General features: G+C 41.9%; 4 protein-coding genes across 5 annotated transcripts; all 4 read left to right on the top strand.

Moving 5' to 3' along the window:
- The first annotated feature begins 246 nt into the window (after positions 1-246).
- Positions 247-4493, top strand: LOC142418450 (arylacetamide deacetylase-like 4). Its single transcript, XM_075520297.1, has 4 exons — positions 247-423; positions 2564-2780; positions 3189-3252; positions 3719-4493. The coding sequence occupies exons 1-4, from the start codon at positions 247-249 to the stop codon at positions 4491-4493; spliced, it is 1233 nt and encodes a 410-aa protein (XP_075376412.1).
- Positions 4494-5691: 1198 nt separating this feature from the next.
- LOC142418455 (arylacetamide deacetylase-like 4) lies at positions 5692-9316 on the top strand (the record flags this gene model as incomplete). The annotated part of the gene is made up of 4 exons (XM_075520312.1): positions 5692-5860; positions 6788-7000; positions 7335-7398; positions 8242-9316. Coding segments are annotated over 4 exons (1287 nt in total), but the record flags the coding sequence as incomplete, so codon positions are not given.
- Positions 9317-10544: 1228 nt separating this feature from the next.
- LOC142418437 (arylacetamide deacetylase-like 4) lies at positions 10545-15046 on the top strand. 2 transcript variants are annotated; one of them, XM_075520254.1, is made up of 4 exons: positions 10545-10801; positions 12850-13021; positions 13268-13331; positions 14023-15046. In XM_075520254.1, exons 1-4 carry the CDS (start codon positions 10634-10636, stop codon positions 14795-14797), a joined length of 1179 nt encoding a protein of 392 aa, XP_075376369.1. In that variant the 5' UTR covers positions 10545-10633; the 3' UTR covers positions 14798-15046. The 2 variants fall into 2 exon arrangements, with proteins under 2 accessions (XP_075376369.1, XP_075376368.1); XM_075520253.1 differs by having other exon boundaries at positions 12850-13066.
- CFAP107 (cilia and flagella associated protein 107) lies at positions 15012-18743 on the top strand. Its single transcript, XM_075520337.1, has 5 exons — positions 15012-15051; positions 15478-15623; positions 16648-16761; positions 17650-17827; positions 18457-18743. Exons 1-5 carry the CDS (start codon positions 15012-15014, stop codon positions 18741-18743), a joined length of 765 nt encoding a protein of 254 aa, XP_075376452.1.
- Positions 18744-23798: the final 5055 nt, after the last annotated feature.

Here is a 23798-nt window from a genome sequence, read left to right as displayed (position 1 = left end):
GAAATGATGCTGGTGTAGATCTTTTAACAAATTCAGGACTTTGACCAACTTATCTTTTGTGAAATAAAGGGAGGGGGAAGAGAGAGTGGGAGAGGGGAAGATACATACTAATGTATTTGTTAAAGGGAGGAGAAAGGTTTTTACTAGAGCAACCTTATGACAAACAAAGAATCAGGAAGTAACAAGCCAAAGATATCTGGGAAAGTCAAATCAAAGACATTTCAGATCACTTTGCTGCTCAGCAAAATGGCAGTTGTTTACACGCTGCTGGTGTTATTCTTAGCAGTTTTTGTTGCTGGATTTATATTATTGGTCATGGGGGCAATTAATTTTGATTTCTCCAACTCAGAAATTCCTCCTGGAGTGAATCAGCCTGTAAAGCTCCGAATCATTCATATAATTTTAATAAGCAGAGCTGTGGTGGTAAGTTAACCCGGTGTGATTTCTGCGGGAAGAATGGTGAACCTGTAGATTTTAAACTAATGCAATGCTAGAACTCGGCTTGGAATTAATTGTCAGAGAGGAGAGCAGGGCATAGCTATCATGCTGCATGTTGTATTTAGAAGCTTAGTTTTGCTAAAGAAACCTTTGCCAGGTTTTTTACATCACACTGCATTATTACAGTCCTGCCTACCTCTTATATTAGGCAGTATGTAAATGCTGCTTAACACAAGCATTTGAAAGTCTGACTGTGCGTCTACAATGAATTGTGCTAACCTAGCAATAATTTGATTAATAACGCTTATTCATGTTGGATCATTTATATTTCCATTCTAGGTTCAGAATATATCAGATGTCTTTGGGCCATGCTTTCAAGTTTTCTTGGACTTGGGGATGAGGAATTATGTATTTATTTTGAAGATAAAATTAGAAACTGAACATTTCAGAATTGGTTTGGGGAAGGGGGAGTTTTTGTCACACAAGTGACAAAATTAGGTAACATTTCCCAAGAGGAGTTGAAGGAATTCCACCTCCCCTGAACACATATTTATAATTCCTGCAGCAACTAAGCAGGCTTGTCTGATGGGAATGAAGGGTTCTGGCCAGCCCAACTTCTTCAGGGGAACTGGCCTGTAAAAGAGTGGGAAGCTAACCAGTCCACAAGAAGCTCTTGCCAGCACTCAGCTTCTGGTGATCTCTGCTGACAAAGGGTCTCACTGAATCAGGAGTATTTCTGTGTAATGATAGATGCATAGATGCTGTGATGATGGAAGGTGTTAGACATACAAGATAGCAGAAGTTGTGCATATATTTAATAAATGACTTAAACACCTCCAAGAGGGACAAACTATTTAAAACGGGAAAAAAAAAATTATCTGTCAGAAATATTCTGGATTATAGTGGACCACAATAAAGAATTCTAGATATATATCCTCATGCTTTGGCTGCACACAAGTTGTAATTACAAGGCGATTACTTCACTTAAGCAGCTGGAAAAGCCAGTTCTCTTTTTGTCATCATACACTGCCCATTAGTACCATAAAGCAGAATTGTATGCTGCAATGTAAACAACACAGGATGAAAGAAACCAAACAAGTTAAAGGTAAAGGTGAGAATCTTCTTTGTAGTTATTCCATTTCTGCTTGGAAAATAGCAAATACAAAAGAATAAATCATTTTATCATGTTTGTATACAATCAGAGACACTAAGACTAGTTTCTATAATGAATTAAAATCAGTATGTTGCAAAATGTATTAGTTTGTTCAGCCTCAAAATCAGGCACGGAGAACATTATAAATAGCTGGAGTCACTGCAGAAAAGGTCTTTCACAGGTAAATATATTGAGTCATAACACTGTACTAACAATCCATACACATGTGGCAGTCTAATTAGAAATATTCATAACAAAATATTGCATATTAAGACCTTGATCCAAATCTTCATAAGGACTGAAGTACTGGTTTGGCATGACTAAATAATGTATTTCAAAAGAGAGGTTTTACGAAGTTATGTTGGACCAGTAGCTCTCATTTGTATTCTCTTCATCTTCTGGTGCCTGGCATGAATATCACTATGGCATACAGAAAGAACAGAAGTTTAGGCCTACTACATATCTCAGGATCTTCTTGCCAGTGCATTCCACACATCAGTGAAGACTTCCGAGATGAATCAAAAAGCACTTATCAAATATATTCTCAACTTAGTCAACTCTACTTTGGGTAAGTGTCCATATCATGAAAATCAGCACCAGAACTATGATCTTTCACTATGTTTTCACATCTTCTCAGGGGCAAGGGCAGAATAACCTGTGAAAACCAAACTCATTTTCAATGTTAGGTAAAGGACCTGCTGAGAAAGCAAAGGGATGTGTGTCACCAGTCTTTGTTAATACCACATTGTTTCGGGATTATGTTCTTTGGTGAACACTGCTGTTCATGTGACCTCTCATGATGCTACTGTTATTTGTTCAGTTGTACTATACCTGTACAACTACTCAAATATTTTATGATCGCCCTAAAATACACGACTTAGACATCATGAGGATACTGCCCATACAGTTCCTTTACTTTGGAAAATACAGAATCTCTTGAATGAACTCCCTATTCTCTTTGCCTTTGAACAGGGAAAGATTTTGGAAAACATTGGGATCTGCAGTCAGGTTAGCTTTGTCCGGTACATGCAAGGTAGAAAGACTCTAGGAGTGGACCCGAAGCTGTTCATCAAGGACCTGTGGTTTGAGAAAGTGCCTGTAAGAATTTATCAGCCTAAGGTTCCATCTGCCAGCCAAAGGAGAGGAGTTATGTTTTTCCATGGAGGAGGATGGGTATTTGGAAGTCTTGGTAAGATATCTAATAGAAAAAATATTATAATTTAGTTGAAGAAATATCTACTTCATAAATGGTAAAGTTGATTGTTGCTTGATCTGTAGCAGTTATGAAGTTTGAGTATAACCACAGATGCACTCTCCTAAGTCTTGCTGTCAGAAGAAAGCATCTGCTGTGCATTATGTCCAGTTGTCTTAAAGACAAGGACAATGAGATATGAGGGGAAAAAATACAGTAAGCAAATACTGACAGAGGAAGATGAGGGAGTACAAAAGATCTGAGGAGCTATGTTGGAAGGGGCAGAGAAAAGTAGAGAGTATTTTCTTTTTGCAATTCTTTGACTTATGCAATAGACAACATTAGTACTCTGGCAAAAAACCAAACCAAACCAAACCCAATCCCCACCAAATATGTTTCTTTCAGAGACCCATGAAAAGCTATGCCGCTCTATTGCCAGAGGAAGTGAATCAGTGGTTGTATCTGTTGGGTGAGTCTTTCCTCTCGCTGTTTTTTAGAGATTATTTCCTTATAGGGTAAATATCACCTTACAGCTTCTGTGATCATAGCAACAGCCATTCTCAGAGAAATGTTTCTGTGGGACTTGTCAATCAATGTTTTCAAATTCTAAACTCAAAATCAATAGTAAACAGATAGTAAGCCATATACTCTACTTATCCAAGGAAACTGCTTGATGCTTACAGAAGCACTATGTGAATGACAAGCTAATATCATCATCAATATACTAAACAAATTATATCCTACCAAATTAATCTGCAGCAACTATCAGATTAATCTGGTCCAGCTAGCTGCAGTTTATTTATGACAACCTGTGGAGAAGGGGAAAATTCTGAGGTAATCAGGGTACTGCTGGTTGCAGGAACCAGGATTACCAGCAATACATTTAAAACTAATATTTCCCTCTCATACTTTTGCTGTCTCTTTTTGTGTACTAGGTATCGTTTAGCTCCTGAACACAAATACCCTGCTGCATATGAAGACTGTCTTAATGCCACCATACACTTTATGAAGAATACAGAGCACTACGGGGTGGATCCTGCCAACATAATTGTCTGCGGGGACAGTGCTGGCGGCAATCTAGCAGCTGCCGTTAGCCAGACCCTTGCAGGTAGATCAGACCTCCCCAGACTCCGTGCTCAGATCTTGATCTACCCGGCCCTTCAGGCACTGGACTTCAATTTACCATCCTATCAGCAGAATTGCGGAGTCCCTCTCTTATTCCGAGAACGTGCCGCTTTCTACATGTTACAGTACCTAAATGGGGATGCATCAAATCTGGAAGAGGTCTTGGAGGGTTCCCATATTCCTATAGATATTAAATTAAATTATAGGAAGTGGGTGAGTCCAGATAACATCCCTGAAAAATTTAAGGTCAGAGGCTACAAACCACATGTGCTACTTGACTGTACAACCGAAGTTTATGAGACAGTGAAAAGATTCTGTGAGCCCAACCTGTGCCCACTGTTAGCTGAAGATGCGATTGTTCACCAGCTGCCCGAGTCTTTCATCTTGACTTGCGAGTATGATGTGCTAAGAGACGACGGCTTGCTCTACAAGAAGAGATTGGAGGACAATGGTGTTCGAGTGACCTGGTACCACCTTGAGGATGGATTCCATGGAATCATAAATTCATTTAATAGTGACTGGTTGTCATTTTCATCTGGAAAAAGGGGTCTTGACAATATCGTGAACTTTCTAAAAAGCTTATAGAAACAATTTTCTTCCCTTCTATAAAAACTGCCAATTTTCTATGGTCTTTTATGCTTCTAAATTCCATGTAAGAGGTTTAGATAGGACAATTTGTTAATAAGCAATTATGCCAGTGTGACCACTGAAAAAGATATTTCAAGAATGCTGTGAAAGTTTCTTTTAGTGCTGTTTGAAGTATTCCACGTGCAGTCTGCCTATTTTAATGATCTATTTGGACTAGGCACTTGCTACCCTTTCAGTAAATACTAAAGATGCAGTAAAATTTTAAATCAACATCTGGTCTGACCTATTTTATTCAATTATGATCTATGGTTTCATTCTTCCTAGAAGGCTAAGTGAGTTTTGGCAAAGGAGAAAGACTGATCTTACAATGCCGTAACACTGTGTCTGTGCTATACGCTACACATAGCATCCAAGTCTAGGATCCCCTTTCACCAACTTGCAGAAAATTTCTATGGGCTAGGTAACTGGTATTTTAGACTTGAAAAAATGAAGTCAAAACTGTGACTGTCCCCAACAGAGATACTCTATTAACAGCTTTGAGTAAATTACAATGGACAAAATGTTCTAAGTGTTTTCCTATGTTTATCAAACATACGAGTATTCTGAAAAACTTGTTCCTGTGCTTAAATACTTTAACAACAAAATAAGATTGATACATTTACTTTTGTAGAGCACACGTTAGCTTTTTTTTCCCCTTATGTTATTTCCTGTTTTCTTTTCTAAATGTCCTTGTTAAAACTGTATGTTCCAAACCACTTAAAGAATGTCCACAATACAGGAAGCAATATGCTGTGGCTGCAGATCAGATGCAAGAGACAATTTAATCTCCACAGTAGTTGGCTCTCCTTGTAAACAACAACCCATCATAAACTAGAACTTCATTCAGTACTTAACTCTGAACAGTCATTCATATCATCCACAATCCAAGAATACCATGCAGAATACCAGGCCCTGCATCAGTCCCACAATTAACGTGAAGCTAGACAGGAAATGAAACACATTCTCCTCTGCCTCTTCTCCAGTGTGATGCGTGCTGGTACCTTGCACAACATTTCCAAGGACTTTAAAGTGTGTGGCACCTGAGAGATCTGTTGTAACCTGGACTGCTCTAAGGTTTACTGTTATCTGAGAAAGCTAAAGCAAAGATAGGTGTAAAGACACCTCACCTTTGGTTAAGTGAAATGGCATATTTTTTTATATACTGCCAGTGGTACTGCTGGTGATTTTTACTGCTTCATTCATACTAGCAATTATGGGAACAATTCAATCTGAGTACTCCAATTTCAGTATCCCTCCTGGAGTGAATCATCCTGGAAAGTTTCAAATTGTCCGTGCTTCTGTGATTAGTACATCTGCTATGGTGAGTTACTCTGCCATGATTTCTGCCAGAAACGTGGTTTCGGTGTTATTTTTGTAAGGTTGTATGTGTAAGTACCAGAATCCTGCTGCTGCATCAAGACTTAAATGAAGGCTTTCCTTTTTTTGCAGCTGACTTTAGAGGACAATTTTTGTAAAATCTTTTCTGTTAGACCTCACATAGTTTCAGTCAGGTTTTCCCTATTACATGGGGATGAAGCCAACCATAAGAGTCCAAGCTTTATCAGCTGAGCTTCCCTAATTCAGTTTAAATTAATTATTTATAAAAAGTTAGATTACTTTGATTTCCATTTTGGCTAAGCACAGATGACGTTTTTAGGCCATTCTTGGGGCTTTCCAGTAACACTGATGGAAGGCCCAGTGCTTCTTAAGCAGATAAAACCAGAGACTGATGGGAAAACCTTAGAGGAACAACATCTGGGTTGTAAGCCTGTAAGCGGTGGGAAGCTGGTATGAAACCAAAAGGGCTTGATGATGCTGAGAAGGAAACACCTTTTTTTCTCCCCTAAGACATTTTGCCTGACAGAGCGTGAGTCGGACGCATGGGCCTACCTGCTCAGGCGCACGGTGCCAAAGCAACCCTGCTCGCCCAGGCGCGTAGCCTCACAGGGGACTGCCACGGCTCCATCTTCTCCTGTGCCAGCTTTCTGGTGAGGACCAAACCGGAGCGGCCGCCAAAGGCGAGGGTAGAGGCGAGCGGCTCTGGAGCAGGCTGAACCCCGCCAACACGAAGCCTGGGTGCCCCGCCAGGCCTCGCAGCGGCCGGGGGAAGGCAGGCGCAGGGTCTCCCTCACGGCAACCTGCCTGGCGTGGTGTCTGGCAGCCTCCCCCGAGGCGGCCCGCGGCTGCTGGCTGCCCCCGGGGAGGCCGCCCTCCGCTCAGCCGGGCTCTCCTCCCTCTCTTCGAACAGAGAGAGATTTTGGAAAAGACGCGGGTGTGCAGCCGGATCGGCTTCACCCGCTACGTGCGCTCCGGGACGAAGCTGGGGCCGGCGCCGCAGCTCTCGCTGGGGGACGCGCGGTTCGGCCGGCTGCCGGTGAGGGTCTACCGGCCCCGCGCGCCATCTGCCGGTCTGCGGACGGGCGCCATCTTCTTCCACGGCGGCGGCTGGCTGTGCTGCAGCATCGGTAGGGCGGGCCGGGTCGTTCCCCCCCGCCCCAGCGCAGCTGTGCGCTGCCGCCGTTATCTTCTGGAGGCGGGGGGAGTAATTCTGCCCCGAAAGGTCTGACATCTGTCTGAGCTGTCCCGTCATCTTCGGCCAGCTTAGTGCTCTCGGTGAAGCACTGCTGCCTGTCTTGAGGGGAGGCGGCAGGGCTGAGGGGAAGAGGGACGAGGGGAGGTAAGGTGGCGTGTGAGGGTCGGGAAGGGCTTGGCCAGGGCGGGAAGAAGAGGCTTCCACCTTCCTTGGCCATCGCATCTGGAAACGGAGCGGGCAGCTAACAACCCCCCAACTTTTTGCAGGTTCCCATGAAAAGATCTGCCGTTACATTGCCACAGAAAGCGAGTCGGTGGTTGTGTCTGTTGGGTGAGTTATGTCAGTACCACCCTGTGGAAGTCTTTTTGCTTCTTGTCACTTCTCAGCACCACAGTGTTGCATGTCTTGTGGGAACTCTCCTCCTCAGGAAACCATTTCCCCAGGATCCCAGGTGGCCAGACAGAATTTCAAGGGGACTATTTTCATTTCATCCCCTCCCAATCTGCTAATGCAGGGAGAGTGCAGACAGACCCCAAAGTAAGGTTCATGTATCTCACAACACAGAGCTATGCTGGCACCACACAAAAAGAAGGAATGCTTTCCAGAAGAGTTTTCTTATGTGTTGAGAACTGACTAATAAACAAACTTGGAAGGTGGTGATTCAGTGATCTGTTTAATTAGATGTAATCACCCTGTAAACTTCAAGGAGTTTTCTAACAGTAAGAATCAAATGCTAATGTATTTTAATACTAATAATACAGAAAAATATAACTCCGTCCCAGTTATTTAAATAAACAAATAAAATAATTCTCAAGAGGAAATATCCTAAGTAAAGGTGAGGTGCAGGCTGATTAAATTACTTCATCCACAAGCCAGATGCAGTCTACACAAGAAGAATAAAATGAACTTGTATCACTCAAGTTCTGATCAGTGATGTTCTCAGAAGAAGATCCCAACTATGCCACATCCTTGCAACTTCATTCTACTAGCTATCATTTATCTGTGATAACTCGCTGGATAAACACCTGTTTAGCAGATAATAACACCGGGGTTTTTTGCTGAAGGAAAAATACTCCAAACAACAGAGGGAAAGCCAAGGAATTTGTAGGAAATTTGTACTTACAGTTATGACATTTCCTTCTCTTATTTTTGTTGTCTCTTTCTGTGTACGAGGTATCGTTTAGCTCCTGAACACAAATACCCTGCTGCATATGAAGACTGTCTTAATGCCACCATACACTTTATGAAGAATACAGAGCACTACGGGGTGGATCCTGCCAATGTAATTGTCTGCGGGGACAGTGCTGGCAGCAATCTAGCAGCTGCCGTTAGCCAGACCCTTGCAGGTAGATCAGACCTCCCCAGACTCCGTGCTCAGATCTTGATCTACCCAGGCCTTCAGGCACTGGACTTCAATTTACCATCCTATCAGCAGAATTGCGGAGTCCCTCTCTTATTCCGAGAACGTGCCGCTTTCTACATGTTACAGTACCTAAATGGGAATGCATCAAATCTGGAAGAGGTCTTGGAGGGTTCCCATATTCCTATAGATATTAAATTAAATTATAGGAAGTGGGTGAGTCCAGATAACATCCCTGAAAAATTTAAGATCAGAGGCTACAAACCACATGTGCTACTTGACTGTACAACCGAAGTTTATGAGACAGTGAAAAGATTCTGTGAGCCCAACCTGTGTCCACTGTTAGCTGAAGATGCTCTTATCCAGCAGCTGCCCGAGTCTTTCATCTTGACTTGCGAGTATGATGTGCTAAGAGACGACGGCTTGCTTTACAGAAAGAGATGGGAGGACAATGGTGTTCGGGTGACCCGGTACCACCTTGAGGATGCATTCCATGGAATCACAAGCTTATTTGACTACTCTGGTTTGTTATTTCCAGCTGGGGAAAGGGGATTGGACAGAATTGTTAAATTCATAAAAGGCCTGTTAAAACAACTTTCCCTCTTTATGCTTCTCCCACTAATGTCTCCGTTTAGGCTCCCAAACCTCAGGTAGTACTTGTCAGCAAAAGTGTGATACCCTTTGATGTGTAAAATACCAATTTTGATATTCATGAACTTAAAATACTGTCTGAACACTGGTCTTTGTCCTCATGAGACTATTGACAGTTCAGTCTTTACAGTTTTAATATTTTCCACATGCTATGTTTCAATCCCTTTTCTTTCAAATCAGCGTCTGATTGATTCCTTGTATTTAATTACCGGATGATTTACTTCTATGTAAATAATGTCTGTGGAATGATTTGGATTAAATAACTCCCGTGAATTACAGTCAGGATCTTTGTGATATCCATTTGATAAGCTCCAAAGCATGACTATTTTATTTAGGTAAGAAGTACAAGTTAGGTACATAGTGAGCTGGAGGGAAGAGTTAGAGGAACGCTCTGGAAAAGCAGGCAGAGATTAAGGTCTTGGTGAGGAGATTCAGCATATATTCAGTGTAGCAAGAGCAGCAGTACGAGGCCTGAGTTAACTGGGGACACCTTGCTGGAGGCAGGTAAGGGCTGCCCTGATTCTGAAATAACTGTAGCTCTACAAACTCCTATTTAATTTTGGGATGTCTCCATTATGCCCACCGAAGCTCAGGGCAAGAGATACTGGTTGAGAGGGACCACTTATGTCAGGTTTTAGAAAGACAGTAGGGATCAGTGAACCGGGCTCTTGATCTGTGTATACTGGAAGGTTTAGCTTAAACAGATAGAAAATATGAACCAAAATGTTTTCACGTTCTTTCAGAGCGTGGTTCACCAGTATTATTTTTTTTAGAATTTGTGCTGTGATGTTTCTCCATGTTTTGAGTTTTCTTTACAGGACAAGGCAGTGTATTCCTTGACATGATGCTTCATTATACCCCGCTGATGAAAGGAAGGAAAAACAGTAGCGAGCATCCTCAAAATAGTAAGACTGAGGAAATGAAAATCCTAAGGAAAAAAAAAAAATCCCAATCACAGAATCGTATAGGTTGGAAAAGACCTTTAAGATCATCAAGTCCAACCGTAAACCTAACACTAAAAGACCGAGGAGATCAGAAATTTTTACAAAAACAAATGCTGTCTTCCATTTAGATTTTGCAGCGCAAAGGTAGCCTGCTCTTTAGCTTCCTGCAGGCTGTCTTTAGACAAAGAATCCCTAAATTCAAGGACAAACGACATACTCCGGGCCCCTCGAAGATGAATCCGTCAGGAACGCAGGTGCCCTGCAGCCCACCGGCTCGTCTGAAACGGCAGCGCCAGCCAGAAAGCCCGAGCCTCAGCCCCTCCGCGGGCCGCGGCGACGAGCGCCTGACGGAGCGCCCCTGATGCTGCCCGCACGGGTCACGCACTGCCTCCTTGAACCGAGATTACACCGCGCCTCAAGCCGGCAGCGCGGCCTCCCCCCGGGGCTCGCTGGCCGCCCGCACCATGACCCCGGCGGCGGCTTTGCAGAGCTGTCACAAACGGCCCGTGACGCCGCCGGCCCGGGCCGCGGTCGCGGCGCGGAGGGGGCCGGGCGGCCGCTGCCGGGCCCCGCGGCGGGCCGGGGAGCCCCGCGGGGCCGCCGCCGGGCCATGGCGCTGCTGCCCGCGCTGCTGCTGCTGCTCCTGCCCCTGGCGGCGCTGGCGGTGGCGCTGGCCGCGGTCCTCCTCGGCCTCCCCAGCTACGACATCCCGCCCGGGGTGAATCAGCCCGCCAAGCTGCGCCTGGTCCTGGCCGTCCTCCTCGGCACGGCGGCCCTGGTGAGTCGCGCCCTCCGCCCCGCTCATCGTTTCGGGGGGCGGGGGAGCGTTTCCACCCGAGCCGGGGGACGGGGGACGGGGGGCTGCAGGGTTTCTCTGGTCGCCCCCCCGCCGCAGCCGCCCGGGCTGGGGTCCCCCGCGGCGAGGGTGGGCAGCCGCCGCCCGCCAGCCGGTTGCGCGAAACCCGGGGCGGCCCGGGCAAGCCCCGGCCCACGGACTGCGCTGGGAAACAAAAAAAAAAAAAAAAAAAAGAGGAGCCCGGATTAAGATCCGCATGGCCCCGCTGCCCCCGTAGGATGGATGCTTGCGGCTCCCCATGATGGGGGGAGTGCTGCGGGGGAGCACCCTCAGCCGGGACGCTGCTCATGTCATGGGCAAAACCCATTTCACGTTCAGAAGTAGCGTGCTAGGGCTTGTTAGCAGAGATTGCCAGACGGCGGTGTTAAGTCTCGAATTCAGAGCTGAGCTGGTGTTTTGTCTGATAACTGCCCTCAGCTTTAGGCGAAGTCACCTTGTGCAAGGAAAACTACAGCCCTTCAGCTGCTCCTGCCACGGCTGACATTTATGGTACAAAATCCGTTTAGGGCTGCTTTTCTTAATCCCTGGGCTCCCTTTTCCAGCATTGCATAAACAGCATTAGAGCTCTCCTAAACTCTTCTTCTGTCACTTGCTGTATCTTTTAATTTTTTTAAATCTTCAATTTTCTCCTTCCCCCCTTTAGCCACAACATCGCCTTTGCACAGACCCAGACCTTGTTTTCCTGCACACTGTTTCTTGTGCCATTTACATCCTCTTGAAATTTACTGACTAAGCTACTCAGCACTCCTGAATCCCACTAGCAGGTGGCAACAAGGGAATGGATAAAGAAAGACTCTCATTGGGCATTTAAAACTGGGATCTTGTTTAGTAACTGACCTGTAACAGTTTATTTGTTTGATTCCATTAATTAATTTGGTTCCCAATTTCTTGTTTGTTTGCTTATTATATCAGATTTATATTCTAGCTTGCCAGATCACTGCGAGAGCACTGGGAAAGGAAGCTTCTTGATTTTGCTCAGTAAATCTGTTGTGCAAATAAAAAACAGTAACTAACTTGCAAAACACAACTCAGCACTTAAGATCTGCAAATTCACTGAGTTTTATGGTCTAATTCAGGACTATTAGTTTATGCAGTGAAGAACTATTACGGCTTTTATTGCTGTTTCTATATACCACGTTTCATTGTTGTTACCAAGTATAAATGAAACAAGAATGAGCACAAAGATGTGCAGGACAATGCTGACAATTAAAACGTATACTCCCAAGACAGCCAGTTTGGATGGCCTATATAAAATTTCTGATGTGATATTAGAATGACACTGGATTTGAGTAATGGAAGTAAATTTTTTACAGTCTATAGGATGCGAGAGCTTGGGAAAATTGTTCTTCTCAAATCAGAGCACTTGATTTTTATCAGACAATAGGGGTCAAATTGCTGTATGTGAAGCCTAGATTTTTCAATCTGATGGTTCAGATTGAAACCAGCTGGTATGATAAAAGCTAGAACTTCTCCTTTTTGGTAAAACTAATCTAGGCAAACTTAAAACAAATACTATTTTCTGAGTCTATCCTGGGATCTCTCACTGTCTTACGACTGGGCATTCCTATCAAGAAAACCAACTGTGGAGTTACTTTTCCTCACTGTTTTCCACGGGTTTATTAAGGCAAAAACCAAGGACTAAACAACCCATTAGAACAAACTCTCCTATCGGTACTTAGCATACAGGAAGCCATTTAGAGAGTGTTTGGGAGATGTTTGCATAGCCATTACCCTCCTCTGTGAACAGTCCTCACGGTAGTTATTCTAACTTCTTGTGCTGTTATTATTATATCTTCTTACAGTGTATTCATATTTTACAACATTACCACTTTTTTTTGTTTGTTTGGTAAGCTCTGTGTTTCTTTAAAATTTCCCTCACATACAGTTCAATGTAAGTATGATGCAGAGTTTTTGTACCTTGGCTAACTCAAGACTTTTAAAGAAGCCTTAATTTCTTTTACTTTTAACAGGGAAAGATTTTGGAGAAGACTGGACTTTGCAGTCAAATCACTTTTGGCCGATACGTGCGACAGGGACGGAAACTAGGGGTGGATCCAAAGCTCTTCATCCAGGATCTGCAGTTTAACAAAGTACCTGTGAGGGTTTATCAGCCTAAAGCTACCTCTGATGGGCGAAGGAGAGGTATCATCTTCTTTCATGGAGGAGGCTGGGTATTTGGAAGTCTTGGTAAGATATTTGCTGTAGGAATTATAGTAATGTAGGAAGAACATTCTCATCTTTTCATAAAATTGAGATAAGAGGAAGTTTCAGCATGTGATTTGAGAGGAAGTCTGAAGACAAATACATGCCTTTCTGGAATGAATATTCCCTAGCTGTCTCAAAGATTAGAGCAATAGCAAAGCACTAACAAAAATGTTTCTTTTCCAGATACCTACGAAAAAGTATGCCGCTACATATCCAGAGAAAGTGAATCGGTAGTTGTATCTGTTCAGTAAGTGAACCCTACCCAGTTCTATTGTTTGGAGATTATTGTTGCTGTGGTACCACAGCAGAGCTGCACTGGTTTTGGAGATGTTCTTTTTTGCAGAGAAATTTCTATAGAATTCCGTGAAGTCCATAAAGAGACAAATAGTGATAACGGAGATTTCACAGCTCTTAACTGTTCATGCCCTGATATACTCAGAAAAGACCCAAATGGAAGTATTTGACACACTAAGAAAATCTATAAAAGCCAATCAAAAACTTAGGTAAAAAAAGTCTTCCTTGTGCTGAACATATGAACATGTAATAAGATGCTCCAAACAATTATAATTTTTAGAAAAAGAATATTCACTCTGTATTACTCCCATTTTACACATAGGAAGCAGAGGCATAAAATTATTAAATTATCTTGTCAAGAATGCACAGGGAGTTTTCAGTATGACTAAGAAATGTACAAAGTCTCGGTCAGACTCTTAATGAGAAGACAATCCTACTTTACTGAGTCCTTGTGATTAAATACACAATTTACAGCTTATCTGCAATCACTAACTGAGGAATGTCTGCTTAGGAGGTAAGGAATATCCTGACCTGGAGGAAAACCACCCCAAAATGATAGGGCTGGAAGACAGCATAGGATACCGTTTCCTGATTAATACTAATGACATTTCCTTCTCTTATACTTGTCTTCTTTTGTGTACTAGGTATCGTTTAGCTCCTGAACACAAATACCCTGCTGCGTATGAAGACTGTCTTAATGCCACCATACACTTTATGAAGAATATCGAACACTATGGGGTGGATCCTGCCAATGTAATTGTCTGTGGGGACAGTGCTGGCGGCAATCTAGCAGCTGCCGTTAGCCAGACCCTTGCAGGTAGATCAGACCTCCCCAGACTCCGTGCTCAGATCTTGATCTACCCAGGCCTTCAGGCACTGGACTTCAATTTACCATCCTATCAGCAGAATCGCGGAGTCCCTCTCTTATTCCGAGAACGTGCTGCTTTCTTTGCTTTGCAGTACCTAAATGGGGATGCATTGCATATGCAAGAGGTCTTGGAGGGCTCTCATATTCCTCCAGATATGAGGCTGAAGTACAGGAAGTGGGTGAGTCCAGATAACATCCCCGAAAAATTTAAGGTCAGAGGTGTGAAGCCACTTAGGCCCACTGATTTTATAGCTGAAGTTTATGAGACAGTGAAAAGATTCTGTGAGCCCAACCTGTGCCCACTGTTAGCTGAAGATGCGATTGTTCACCAGCTGCCCGAGTCTTTCATCTTGACTTGCGAGTATGATGTGCTAAGAGACGACGGCTTGCTCTACAAGAAGAGATTGGAGGACAATGGTGTTCGAGTGACCTGGTACCACCTTGAGGATGGATTCCATGGAATCATAAGCCTATATGATTATTGCGGTTTCTCATTTCCAGCTGGGAAAAGGGGATTGGACAGTGTTGTTAGCTTCCTAAAAAGCTTATAGTAAACATCTTAGATTCCACGAGTCTGTTCATACCTTGGCCTAGGAAAATATCTTTTTAGGATATTTAATATCAGGTGACGGGTAGTCAATCAAGGGCAGCCATTAACAATGATAAATAAGCCTCCTCAGAACCTCATTCCAGCTATTAGTTGGAACATGGAATATGCAAACCTTATACAAACTTGTACCATGCTGCAAGCCCTTATCTTTAGGTATGTCAATAAAGAAGAACATTATTTTGAACGGACATCCTGGTTTGTCCCACTTGTTTAAAATAAAATGTGTCTGCCTATGAAGAGAGACTGTGTGTCGTGCAGGTATGTGTGGTGTGTTGGTATAGAGGAGTATGTCACTTATATCACAATGTTTTGAGACATAGTCTGTGCTCTGACTCTGAATGCTATTACAGAAAAAACCCAGCTGACTTTAGTGGGTTAGGAGCCACTGTTTTGCTCAACAGTAAATGTGATGCAGCCCAGAATGTGGTTACTGGAACGACAGTCACCGTGGAGATAGCAAACACAAATGGTTCTACGACCAAGCAGTTCCACACCTCACCCATGTTTCTCAACACACAGGCGGGCAGAAATGGAGCCCTAGTTTGAGCACTAGTTCAAATACCTTCTGCCCTAGTTTGAGCACTAGACTGCTGAGTAATCTTTCACCCATGTAACTTGAAGGACAGTTCCAACAACCAGGGAGGGCAGTGCTGGTGAGACAAAGAAATATGACTGCATCGCAAAAAGATGGACAGGATTGGTGGAAAATTGAACCCAAATACTCTACTAAAGTTCTCATTGGAAACTGGCTGGATGAGAGGAAAAGGGTAAGATCAGGAAGGAAGCGTGAGAGCAGGAATAGAGTGGGTCAGAATCAGTGCTGTGGAGGTAGTATACTACTGCAGTCGTAAGCTTGAGTCCAGGCTCGTCTCAGAAGAGTAATAAAAGGGAGAAGGATAAGCATCTTGCTTGGCCTACGTTAATTCATTTTGTTTACAATCTGCCATTCTTCTCTCTAAGCCAGGACAGCAGCAATGCCTGAGCACGGGTTATATTGTGTGGTTCACACTGCACATAGCATTAGCCCATTAAAAATGCTATAGCACTTCCTATGGCAATCACTTCAGACTGCTATACAATTTACATACAACTATACAGCAACAATATATACAACTTAATAATATACACCAACATTATACAAGAGAGGCTTCATTAACCCTTCCATAAGTAATACTTATTATTACTTGTATCAGAGGATCTTTAATAATTTGGATATTGGTTTCATTTACTTGTATAAACAAGAGCATCTCTGCTAGCAAAGATTGCATGCCCTGCTTAAGAACGGAGCAACATTTTATCATGAGACATTTAACTTTTTCAAAACATGCCAGTTGGGTTCAATATTGGAGCTGTTAGGGCAAATCCTCCTGACTCTGTTAAAATGACTTCCTTTAGATTTCTTTTTTTTTTTTTTCTGGAGCAAAATGCTAGACTATATTGCAGAGACTGGCCTGCTGCGGCAGAAGTAGAAACAAAGGACAAAAAAAAAAAAGGGTTCATTCGTCCTTTTCAGATGCTAGTTCACATGGCAGGTGAAAGTATTTAACACCAAACCATGAATAAATTTTCAAGGGCTGTACAGTATTTTATATTTACACCAAGGAATCAATCCAGAATTTTACAATGGTTGATTATACCAGCTGACTTTACCAGCTGAGAAAAAGTACATAGCACAGGCTTCTTTCCAAATAAGTGCTTTTTAAACGTGTAGATGAAGAAAGCAGCACTGGAACAGAGTTTCTGTAACTATCAGATTGCCTTAGCTATACCGAGTGTTGTATATCTCTCCAGTTTATAAAAGACACTGGGAAACTCGGCAGCAGCATATACAGAACAGACTTCATTTGCTTCCCATATCACAAACCAGACCAAACAGTAAGGAGAACCATGATGGAGAAATGTGAGGTAAGTAAAAGAAATTTCAAATATAGGGCTGTGTGTGCCAACATTCCAAACAGCAACGATCTTTGGCTAATACTTAAATCATATTTTATATCCTTAAACAACTATATGTGTAAAAGAAGGCACTGCAGCTCCCTGGCCAGCTTACAGGATCCAGAGCTCCCGCGTATGTTTGATTAAAGTAGGATGCCTTTCAGAGGTAGACAAATGCCACATACTTCTTGGTACTCCCTGTTTTTTTCCCAGTCTCTGCCTCGGGGGGTGACCAGGGCACATGAAGAAAATCAGCATGTTACTACCAGCTAGGACTGAGTATTGTGTCTTCAGGACATTCCATGGGCTATAATATGAGCTTGCTGCTAAAAGAGGGTTATTTTCATCAGCACACCTCTGATCATGGGAATGAACTGCACTTACACGAGTCCCAGATCTCTCACAATACCTTCCCCACAAGTAACATCTGCTAGAATGTCCCTTTCTCTGAGGTGCCTCTCCACCCCCAAATATTCTTATCATTCTCTCCTGACAGACAGTTGGCAGGTAGTACATGTAATGCTAGTGCACAATGAAACACTTAAGCAGCACAAGACCATCAGCTTTTCATTTGCAGCCTTCTTAAATATATCTGCAAATCCGTGATGCATGTGTTGAAATCAGACTAACCAGATCTCATGCCATACAGATGTAGTCACTTAATTTAACTAGAAATTTACTTTACTTGAAGTGCAAGTGCCCTTATTTTCAGGGATTAAATTATAAGTAAAAGTAATATAAGTACTGACAAAATCTTGTGATATCACTGGTAGTAGAGTCTGACTTAAAAGCATGCAAAGCCGTCTGAATGCTATGTGCAAAGACAAATGGCATGGTTTCATGTACATCTCATTTCAGGGCCTGCCAATGCAGCACTTCTTCACCCATCATGATGAACCAAGAAGCCGAAATTTAGTATCGGAGTATGACGATAAATACAATAGACACGGTTACAACCCTGTCCTGCCTCCCCGCCGCAGCTGGAATGGACACAAGCTTGCCTGGATTCCTCAGAAATCAGATTTCCCCATTCTTGGTAGTTTTTGGCATTATTAATTCAATCAGATGGAACATGGTGCAGTGGTCAATATATAGACTTAGAGCCAGGAACCTCCTTCTGTTTTAATTCTGAAAACGGATCTTGCGGTGACTTTTGGATACTTTCTTACCCAGTCAGTAGCTTATTTTTCTGATTGATAAAGTGGAAATGTTATGCATAGAACAATACTTAATCACCACAGGAAGCCGTGAAGGATAGTGTCAATGAACAGATTTCTCTCCCCTATGCAATAATGCAAGACACCAGCTGAAAGCAAGGAGAGCTGTGAGATACAACAAGCAGGAGAATTCACAGACTATTGTTATGTTTCTGAATTTAAGTGACAGGTACAGCTCTGCTAACTTTTTAAATATCTACCAGAGAGACTATGAAGAATCAGGACTCCTTACATTTATACCATTACTGCTGTCCTATTGATACCTAACCGTGATTTTCCCTTTCAGCCAGGGGGTAGACACACATGCCCTGGGAATAAAAAGATGTGTTTTGTCCTTAATCTGCTGTCAAAATAGTACAAATATTCCCTATGACAACTGTGGAGTGAAAACACCAGGACCAAAAATTTAATTCTATCATTTCTAACATTTAATCATTTCCTGTCTCAGAACCACCCACCAACTATGGCCTTCTTGATCACCTGATGAAAAAATGGCACGAGAAAGAAGCTGGAGTGATGAACAGTGTCTACACCATTTCCTACGAAAGCCCACCGATTTCTGCTTTTGCTACTTGTCAACTGAGACAACTAGCTAAAACTCATTACCTCCCTTCCAACCACGGACATCTTCCCCAAAACGCTAGCAGAATCCTGGACTATGAAGGGGGTCAGAAATATCTGCAAGCCATCAGCCAACTGGTGAGAGACAGAAAAGCAAGGGATGCCTCTGTGTAAACTGCTTAGGGTGATCTTAAGTACTACTTAATATAGCTTGTTGCTCCTACACATCAGAGTGATCTGTTCCGTGCAGAAGGAATGAGAATTAGGTTATATAGGTGGAGGGCTGTCTACTAGCTAGAACAAGTTGCTGGGTTACATTCTGACCTGCAGATAGCTGGGAATATTTCAGAAGATATATTAAATCACTGAAAACAAAATTTTCATCTGTTGGTTTCTATTCAATGAACAGTTGCAGTAAAAAAAAAAAAAACAGAGTGGGATTGAACCTGAAAGGATATAAATCTCTTAATTGCTTTGTCTAGTTGTTTTTTCATTTTTACACAGCTTGCTATACATTTCTTTGAAGAAAGATGAGAAAAGAAACTTGTGTTATTCCATAATATGTCTGAAACATCTAAGAATAAAGTAAACATATGAAATGGCTGCATACCTAAGGACAAGGTGAACCAAGGTTTCTCCCAATGCAGTAAGCAAGCAGACCTTGATTGCCCTTGGCTTTACATACTGAATGGCACTTAACGGTAGATAAGCCGCAAAGTGAACTACATTAGCTGACCTTACATTACCAAACAGTAACCCTAGAAGAAATAGCTGTAGGTGGCCTTTATACTGCTGGATAGGCCATCCTGATACTTTACTCAGTTGAGAAAGTATGTGAATGACCTAGGTAAAAAGTGATGACAGAAGTCCAAATTCTTATTGCACTGATGTGCAACTTCTGCATTTAAATCACGTTTGGTCCAGAGGAGATATTTGCAAGGTTCAGCTGCTATTGGTCTGAGGCTCAACAATAAACTTACAGCAAGTTAAAGGCTTAGATTAAATACATCTGAAATGAATTCAATGCATATTTATACCTTCATCAATTTTGCTCAAGATTAGCAATAAAATAATTATTTTTAGGAACAAGATAAAGCATATACCTTAGTCTTGCCATGGACAAGCCTCTGGCCATGGTCTCTACAGAGTTTTACCTCTGCAACATTTTAGTCACTGTGATTTAGGCTTGCTTTTTCAAGGTTGGATTTTCAACTGAAGGACATGGACGATTCAGACGTGTGTGTAGAGCAACAGTGGCACCTATTGGCAAAGAGATTCTTCACTCATCTGTGAGACATCCAAAAACGTCTGCGGGAGAGGTACGCAGACCCTCAGCTGGTTGCATGAATCAGAAAGCAGCACTGTTAATGAAATCTTTTAGAGATGCAAGAGCCCTGATAATTAGATAAGCATTACATGGATTTTTTTTGGCTTCAAAGCCCCAGCGAGATCAAAGGCAATTCGAAAAAATTGAAAGCAAAATAGGTGAAAGTAGTCACTGAAACACAGCCAGCTATTAGTGCTGTGCTATAAAAACCACATTCTCTTGAAAAAACATCTTTAAAATGATCCATAAAGAAGGTATGCCTTACAATGGAATGAAAATTGGTCAATACAGAAATTCTTGTATCCACAAGGAAGCCCATCCAGACTAATTTTATTGCCAATATGACTATAAAAAGTGTATTTTTCTGTTTGTTACCCATGTGCTAATATTTTTAATGAAAATACCAATCAGGCATGCATTTTAATAGCACAACAAAGCCCATATAATATTTAGAATACAGCTTAGACAATTATACAAAGGTAGTCTTCATTTCACGCAACTCTATCGGTTTGCTTAAAAATCTGGTCATCAATCATTCATAATTATTAAATATTTATAGTAAATGAAACATTGATGGTTATTATCTACAGTGCTTCTAAAACCAAAGCTCAGATGTGGAAAGAAACGACCAGCTTGATGTACAGGGAATTACTGAGATGCACAAGTACCACCTATGAGATTTGTATGAAAACGTTAATTCCAAATCTGTAAGCTGACTGGGCAGGGCTCCCAAGCACAGGTCTGATCTGTTCAACTACTGAGCCATTTACAAGTAAAATATACGACTACAACACCCAAAGGAACCAAACAAAGCATGCTAGCTAACTGGATGAAATGCATTTTGATAGAAAGCTTCTTAAATAGAAAAATGCACAACTCTACAAGACATGTCAGTTGTGATTAGTAATACCCACTAGCAAACTATCTGCTTTGAACTGTTTCACTAATTAGCTGTTTTCACTTCAGCAATACTAAATACGCAGCACAGATATCTAGCTAGCTTTTTGGTGACTCAGGCCTCAAGCTGAACTCATGACAGAGAGTCCAGGCTTCTCCATCTCTTGATCTGAGTTCAGTGAAGGTGGAATCAAACACCAACCAGCCAGTAACAAAAACTGAATGAACGAACGTATCTTTCGCTCAAACACATTGCTCAAATATTCTACAAGACAAAATTTCAGACAGAATAGCACTGATAATCCAGCTTTTTTCCCCCTTTTTTCCCTACAAAACGTAGTTGACCTAGATTATTCCAGATAGAACTCCTCAAAACTGTAAGGTCGAGCCATTGCTGAAAGCAATGCTGCAAACACACGGCTACACCAAGAATACCTCATTTATATTTTCTTGCTGACCATTTTGATTAGGTCATAATCCTAGGTTCTGATCCTGTACATCTGTTTTATTGCCAATAGGTAGAGGTAAGCAGATGCACAATTTTTTCCAAGTACTATACTGCATTTGGCAGAAGTGCGTTGAAGTAGGAATGGCAGATAAAAATGAAGGATACCTGCACCCATAGCTTATAGACACGAATTCTTGCTGAGACAAACAATGCTGTTTAATCAGTTCCAATATTTCTGTCCCAGAGATTCCTTTAATAATAAATACCCTTGTTGCGTCTAACACAAATAGGTTTCCCAACTCCCTCAAATCTTCAGAAATTAGAAGGACTTTTATTCAAGATAAAACCACTAAACCAGACATCATTTTGCCTGTGCTTCAAGAACGGGTAAAAACTGAAACAATTAAGATGTTCACAGCTGCCATGGAAAAGAGGTGAGAAAACCTGAAATTTAATCATTAAAAAATTTGCAGTAACTCAGAAACTCATTTACTAGTAAATAGAAAATGCAGACAACTAAAGAAAATGTCCAGCAGAAATGCTGGGCTACATTATGAAGATGTACACTTTTCAGGAAGAGGGGATATTAATGATGAAAATAACATAGCCTTATAAAGCAAAGAGATCAACTTGAAATACAGACCTGGTGATAAAAACTCTTGAACTTGGAGACCTCTGAAATATAGATCCAGTTTGGCACTTAAGTACATTTCTATCAAACAAGTAAATAGGTAACGTTTATTCTGGTACACTCGGATGTTGTAAGGCATAATTCATTAATGTACAACAAGCACTTTGGGACTCCTGGGAATCATTGTAATATGCAAAGGACTACATTTTGCCGATGTGTCAGATTTATCCAAGCTTTTTTTGAGAAACTTCTCTTTAGTCTCAGGGCCTTGTGGTCTCTTGTGACTGGAAAGGAAGAGTGCACCGGTGTCTTCAATTTTTCATGGAGCAAATAGATGTTTTGATACAACTCTCTGTTATGAAAACATTCTAGACAGTCTTGATTGCATGAAATCAGCCTCATATTTGAACTTCTGTGACATTAAAGAGACAAAGTAGTAGTTAGAATTGATGCACATCTCTCAAAGCAAGCATATTTCTTGCCTTGAAGGAGACCGATGTCAGCCTAGATGAGCTGCATAAAGAAGAAGATAGATTCTTTGGACTGAGAATCTCAGTCAGGGTTGGGACTCAGACGAGGAGCGCTGATTCTGGCTGGCAAGTTCTGCAATAATTGGGGACTGTGGATGCCAGCTGTGAAGTGAGGGTGGTCACAGAGACTAAATGGCAGGGTTTCAGGGAGAAGAGAAACAAGAGGTTGTTCGCATGGTCAGGAGGCCTCTTTCAGGAAGTTATAAATATTCCTTGGAAGGTGCTTAAAAAGAGCTATCCAAGTCAGTTAGCTGGTAAAACAGCTTCACTCCTCTGAATTTGAGCATTGCCTAACGGAGACACAATGGCTGCCAAGTCCTGTCCTCCAAATCTGCACATTCCATTGCACTGATTTCTTTGAACAGTACCTTTAAGCACATATAGCTCCTGGGACTGGGATTCAGACTCACCCCGCTCCCATAAGAATATAAAAAAGCTTTCTTTGATGGCAGTTACACAAGGCACACATATCTGGCAAAGCTTGTTGTATATTTAAGCACGTATTTTTCATATTGGTGATGAAAACATTAAACTGCCATTAGTAACTAGCCTTTTCCTTTTTCAAATTTTTGTACTGTTTGTTGAACTGACCTGAACTGATCAGCTCTTAAAAGGCACCATCTTAAAACCATGCCATTGATACTCTTTTTTTTCCCCTGTAAGTCTAAGCAGTCTAAACAGATTTCATTTGCAATACACCTATGATGATAATCTTACTGCCACATGGGGTTGTAACACTTCAGGAAAAAAATTAATTTACTAGCTTTTAAAAAGAATTCATATTTGGTCCTTCTTTTCTAGACAGCGCGACTTTCCTCATAGAAATACTATTACACATCAGCAGGAACTACAGCTCCCATCAAGATTTGCATCAAACAAAGCAAATACCTGAAATAAAGTGCTGTATCACACAGCTCTTAGAGGCAGTGGCATAGAGGACCATGTAGGGGCACAGTCCCACTGATTTCAGTAAGACTAAGTTACCCATTAAGCAGGGTTAGGCCCTGCTTACTCACCCGAACGAAGAGCGCATAAACTTCCCAAAACGTGACACATTCTTTGCAGAAACATCTTACTTAATCTATAACTCCACATTCACATTTGAAAGGAGCCACTTGTCTTCAAGAGTAGCTGTAAGCAACAAAAATGCAGCAGCATGTCATGAACCTGATTTGTGCTACAAGCTGTCTCTAATGAAGACATTCCCTTGGTTCTTTTCTTTTTGTCTTGTTTTCTTATTATTTAAAATCTATACAAGTTCGAAAGGCTATTTGTGGGAATTACTTCACAAAGGAGTAAGCTTGGGATATTGAAGAACTGCTGTAGAATACAACTGTATTTTCCTATATGTAACTGTGAGGTAGCTCTTAAGCTAGTTGGCGTAGAGAACTCCGTC

The sequence above is a fragment of the Mycteria americana genome, chromosome 18 (assembly GCF_035582795.1).
Source record: "Mycteria americana isolate JAX WOST 10 ecotype Jacksonville Zoo and Gardens chromosome 18, USCA_MyAme_1.0, whole genome shotgun sequence".
Taxonomy (NCBI): domain Eukaryota; kingdom Metazoa; phylum Chordata; class Aves; order Ciconiiformes; family Ciconiidae; genus Mycteria; species Mycteria americana.
The sequence above is the reverse complement of the archived record's forward strand: the minus strand, read 5'-3'. Positions and strand labels throughout refer to the sequence as shown.